The sequence below is a fragment of the Alosa pseudoharengus genome, unplaced genomic scaffold (genome assembly GCF_046254945.1).
Source record: "Alosa pseudoharengus isolate Yale_2024_CS ecotype anadromous, Long Island Sound unplaced genomic scaffold, YU_APseudo_1.1 YU_APseudo_1.1_scf_16, whole genome shotgun sequence".
Lineage (NCBI taxonomy): Eukaryota > Metazoa > Chordata > Actinopteri > Clupeiformes > Clupeidae > Alosa > Alosa pseudoharengus.
Genome location: NW_027468630.1, coordinates 14,272,856 through 14,277,855, shown reverse-complemented (window position 1 = coordinate 14,277,855; position 5,000 = coordinate 14,272,856). Strand labels below are relative to the sequence as shown.

The 5,000-nt window shown below is 42.3% G+C and overlaps 1 protein-coding gene across 1 annotated transcript in view; it reads right to left on the bottom strand.

Annotated features, from left to right (window-relative positions):
- The window catches only part of LOC143126205 (homeobox protein CDX-1-like), a 12,960-nt gene that overhangs the window by 2,595 nt on the left and 5,365 nt on the right, over positions 1–5,000 (bottom strand). The window contains exon 2 of the mRNA XM_076288117.1: positions 2,121–2,266. Within this exon, the coding sequence (XP_076144232.1) occupies positions 2,121–2,266 (146 nt within the window). The remainder of the gene's footprint in view (positions 1–2,120; positions 2,267–5,000) is intronic.

The window sequence follows — 5,000 nt, the reverse complement described above, 5'->3', positions numbered from 1 at the left end:
TTGGACCAATGATCGCACAATTCTGACTGAAAACGCTTCCGCGTAGGGTACTCTTGTGTTTCGTCGCGTATCGGCCCTTCCACCTCCCTTCTCTCTCCTCGGTCTCACCTCCTCCTTGCAATTAGATAAATGAGACGTCCTTGATAACGTTGGGCTTTGAGCGATGTCCGGGGCACGAACTGGAGGACCGAGGAGAGAGGATCGAGGAGAGAGGAGAGAGGACCGAGGAGAGAGGAGAGAGGAGAGATGACAGAGGAGAGGAGAGAGGAGAGAGGCCGTATGCAAATATAGAGGTTTGAGAAGAGGCCCATGTGAGACTTAGAGGCACGGGGGTATTACAGTAAAGAGAACGGGCGACTACTACATCATGTTATGTTGGGTTTTGGGTAGAAGTGGACATGCAAAGGGAGATTACTAGCATCATGATGGAACAAAAACACATAAAGAAATGTGTGATTCTTTACCATGACGAGCTGAGTAGGAAGTATAAGTATAGTATAGTATATAAGTATATATACTCTTTTGATCCCATGAGGGAAATTTTGGTCTCTGCATTTATCCCAATCTGTGAATTAGTGAAACACACTCAGCACACAGTGAGGTGAAGCACACACTAATCCCGGCGCAGTGAGCTGCCTGCAACAGCGGCGCTCGGGGAGCAGTGAGGGGTTAGGTGCCTTGCTCAAGGGCACTTCAGCCGTGCCTATTGGTCGGGTTCGAACAGGCAACCCTCCAGTAACAGGTCCGAAGCGCTAACCAGTAGGCCACGGCTGCCCCAAGGCAACTGAAAAGTAGTACTTTAATAAAATAAACATTATTAAATGTAGTACTTTAATAAAATAAACACTAATAAATGCCATAAATGCTCCTTTTGGTTTCAATTCTGTAATGTTGAGTTGTTGATGTTACAAGCTGCAATTTGGCACTGCCCGTACAAACACTCATATGTGACCCTGCAAGGTGAAACCAGTCGCTTTGGTAAAATTTACAAAATTAAGTTATTGTGCTCACGTGAACGACCATAAACTAAGCTTTCCAACGATATGTATATCGAGGGTATTGCAAAAAGTATGGCTAAGATAACCGCATCCAAAGTTGCCATGGTTTTCCTGTCACGATACGCCAGAAGAGGAGAAAATCACCTTTTTAAGTAAATTGTCACGTGCGATAGTGTGAGGGCACAGCTATTATTAGCTTTAAGGTAGCATGACTTTGAAGCAGATGACTGACTATGTGCAGTTTCATCAACCATGCAGTGTCTTCTTCAGTGTCTTTTTTTGCCCCCTAGTTAATACCTGGGAAGTCATAAGGTGTCACTATAGAATATAATTAATGTACTTCAGGGGAAGTAAGGGGAGGAAGTTCTGTGTACACAGATTGTGTAAAATGCGCTACGCCAATGGAAAACTTATCCTTGTCCCTAAAATGACGCCAGGATATTTCTAAAAGTTTGTGCCTTTGACCGTTCGTGCCCTGAAAGGCAAGTCTTTCATATTCATATTCAGTTACATCTGGAAAGAAGGATATAGAGCTGACACATTGAATAATGAGTAGGCCGAGCCTAATGAGTAAAGCCTAGCCTAGTAAAGTAAAGCTCTAGCCTACCGTAAAACCTTATAGCGGCGTGGGCAAAGGGAATGACTGCTAATGTGTTGAATCTTCACCTAAATAAAGTCAGGGTTTAACAGTCAAAACATATGTTTATCTGTGAGATTTGTTCACAATATGAAAGTGTAGACTGTATACTGTTGAATTATGCGAAAACGTGAAATTCAACATTTTAACCTGTATGTTTGTTTATCGTGGATTTTCTCAAAATAGCACCGTGCGCAAAGCGACTGGTTTCGCCTTGCAGGATCACATAAGTGTAGGATTTATTAGGATGCGTTATAGGATGTATTGGTAGTGATTGGCTCATGGGTGACCCACCTGTCTCTCTGATAAGCTGAGCCCCAGGGCGAGTTCGGCCGTGTGATTGGTCTAAAGAGGACCCACCTGTCTCTCTGATAGGCTGAGGCCCAGGGCGAGCACTGATTAGCTCATGGGTGACCCACCTGTCTCTCTGATAGGCTAAGCCCCAGGGCGAGCTCGGCCGTGTGATTGGTCTAAAGATGACCCACCTGTCTCTCTGATAGGCTGAGGCCCAGGGCGAGCTCGGCCTTGCGGCGGATGGTGATGTAGCGGCTGTAGTGGAACTCCTTCTCCAACTCCACGCGCTGGTGCTCACTGTACACCACACGGTACTTATCCTTCGTCCGCGTCTTCCCTGCACACACACACACACACACACACACACGCACGCACACACACACGCACGCGCACACACACACACACGCACACACACACACACAGAGAGAGAGAGAGAGAGCTCAACATACAGTATATACTGTACGTCCATTTAAGTATGTGTCTGACCTGTTTACTCACCTGTGTTTACACACATTTTCAAAACTCTGTGTCTATTTTTCAAAACTCTACACACAAAACCCACTAATGCTCACACAAAATGCAAAATGCCTCAAATCTCTAGCAAAATGACACACAATGTCATAAACACATCTCTTAAGCAAACATCCGCCTCACAGGATACATCATGTACACACTGTTGCTCAAAACCTAAAGCTCTTCTGTCTTTCATGGGCTTCTATGTATATTTCCATACAAGAGTGAAAGTCATCTACAGAGAGAAGTTGAAATACACAGTAAACATGTAAACAATATTGCGGATTTAAATACACAGTAAACATGTAAACAATATTGCAGATTAAAATACATAGTAAACATGTAAACAATATTACGGATTGAAATACATAGTAAACATGTAAACAATATTACGGGATTGAAATACATAGTTAACATGTAAACAATATTACAGAGCCCAGGGGGGTATTCCATCAACCTCGCTAAAGGCCAAACCTGGCTTATTTCGATAAGTCTCGCTAATTTTAGTGAGAATTCTGTTCCATTAATGAGGTTAACGTGAATCCCAGCTTGGTAACTATGGGAATTTATGCAACAGAACTAACCTGCTCCGTAGCAGGTTAACTTTCAAGCTAAATTAAGCTGTGTTTACAAGGAGCTGTAAAAACAATCAGTCGGAAAACGAGCCAAAAAAGATGGTTCCGTCAACCTGTGCTTTCGTCACCTGTAGCCTACAACTTCAAAAATAGAAGTAGGCCTATAAATATTTTTTCCACCAAGCATGGATTTACACATTCACTAGCTCCAAAGAGTGAAGCCAATCAAACTCGCAATTGATTTCAAACCATTAGCATTGTTGTTTTAAATGTATGCTTTCATTATTCTCCAATTTCTGTAGGCAATCTATTTTTTCTCTCAATGTTAAATTTGATGACTTTCGATGAAAATCCTGTAGATGGCGCTTGCCAAATCGAACAGAAATCGTCTAGTATTGTCTTAATTTTACGACATATCCCCTTTTTTCGTCAATCTACTGTTTTGGTCTACTGTTCTATCTCATGCACGAGCAGAGATGAAGCTAAACCAAACCTCGCTTGAATAAACGAGGCCAAGATGCCGCTAACTTGAGTTAATGGAACGGCTTCAGCCCCAAGTGAAAGTCTACGCTAGTTCAAGCCAGGCTATTTCTGTTAAGCGCCGCCTTCATTAGCGAGGTTGATGGAATACCCCCCAGGAGGTGTCACTGCAAAATATTTTTGTGTATCCAGAGAATGTGTGCTCATTTGAGTAAATAGTGGTCTCATTGTACTAGATTGTGGGCTCAATTTACAATAAATAAAATGAGCACACTATTTAGTAAAATGAGCACACAGCTTAGTAAAATGAGCACATGTTTTCTGGATATATACCAAAAAATATCTTGGAATGACCCCTCTAGGGTTCCGTACAATATTGACACCAAAAATAGTGATTTTTCCCAAAAAAATGTGCTGTTGTGAATACAGTATTTTACAGCCAACAAGAAAACAATGACCGACAAATGTACATGGGCAAATTAAAATAACCGTTAGAAAAGTTTTACGTAAAGTCAACTTTTTGTAGAACATTACGCTAAAGTCCGATTCATTTTCATTTCAAAGTCTCTGCATTGGTTCTGCATTGGTCTCTACATTTCAACCGGAAATCCTCTAGGAACAGATTGAAAGGGTCTATACTGAGTATGTCTATTCATAGGCCTACACAAAGGCAATGATCGGATGGTGTTCAGTAAAGTAATGAGTGTTTGTAGATTGAGGACTGAGTGTGAATAAGTGGTGAATAGGTGTGGCATTTTGATAGGTTGTGTTTGAAAAATTATATCAAGTTACTTCTTGTTAGATTGTTGCGTGTTTGCAAAATGCCTGACGCAGACATCAAGTCCTGTAAATGTCTTCTAGGGTGGGTAGTTGTGTGTTTGTGATGCCCTGTGCAGTTTTAATGATTCTCTGTAGCGACTTCCTGTTGGCCACAGTGCAGCTGGCAGACCACACCAGGATGCCATGAGAGAGGATGCTCTCCACAGAGCACCAGGATGCCGTGAGAGAGGATGCTCTCCACACTCCACAGAGCATCGCTAGAAGGACAGCAGCAGCTGCTGTGTGACATTTGCTCTCTGCAGGGTCCTCAGCAAATATAGCCGCTGCTGAGCCTCCTTGACTAGAGAGGTGATGTTGGCAGTCTATGTCAGGTCCTGGGAGATGGATGTACCCAGTAACTTGCAGTCAGTGACTCTCCACCATGTCTCCTTTGATGTAAAGAGGAGCAGGTTCCTCTCTCCTCCTCCTGAAGCCAATAATCAGCTCTTTTGTTTTGGTGAAAACTTAGATTAGACTTAGATAGTATATACGTCCATTTAAGTATGTGTCTGACCTGTTTACTCACCTGTGTTTACACACCTGTGTTTACACACATTTTCAAAACTCTGTGTCTATTTTTCAAAACTCTACACACAAAACCCACAATTGCTCACAAAAAATGTAATATGCCTCAAATCTCCAGCAAAATGACACACAGCATTCAAAATGTCTTAAACACATCTT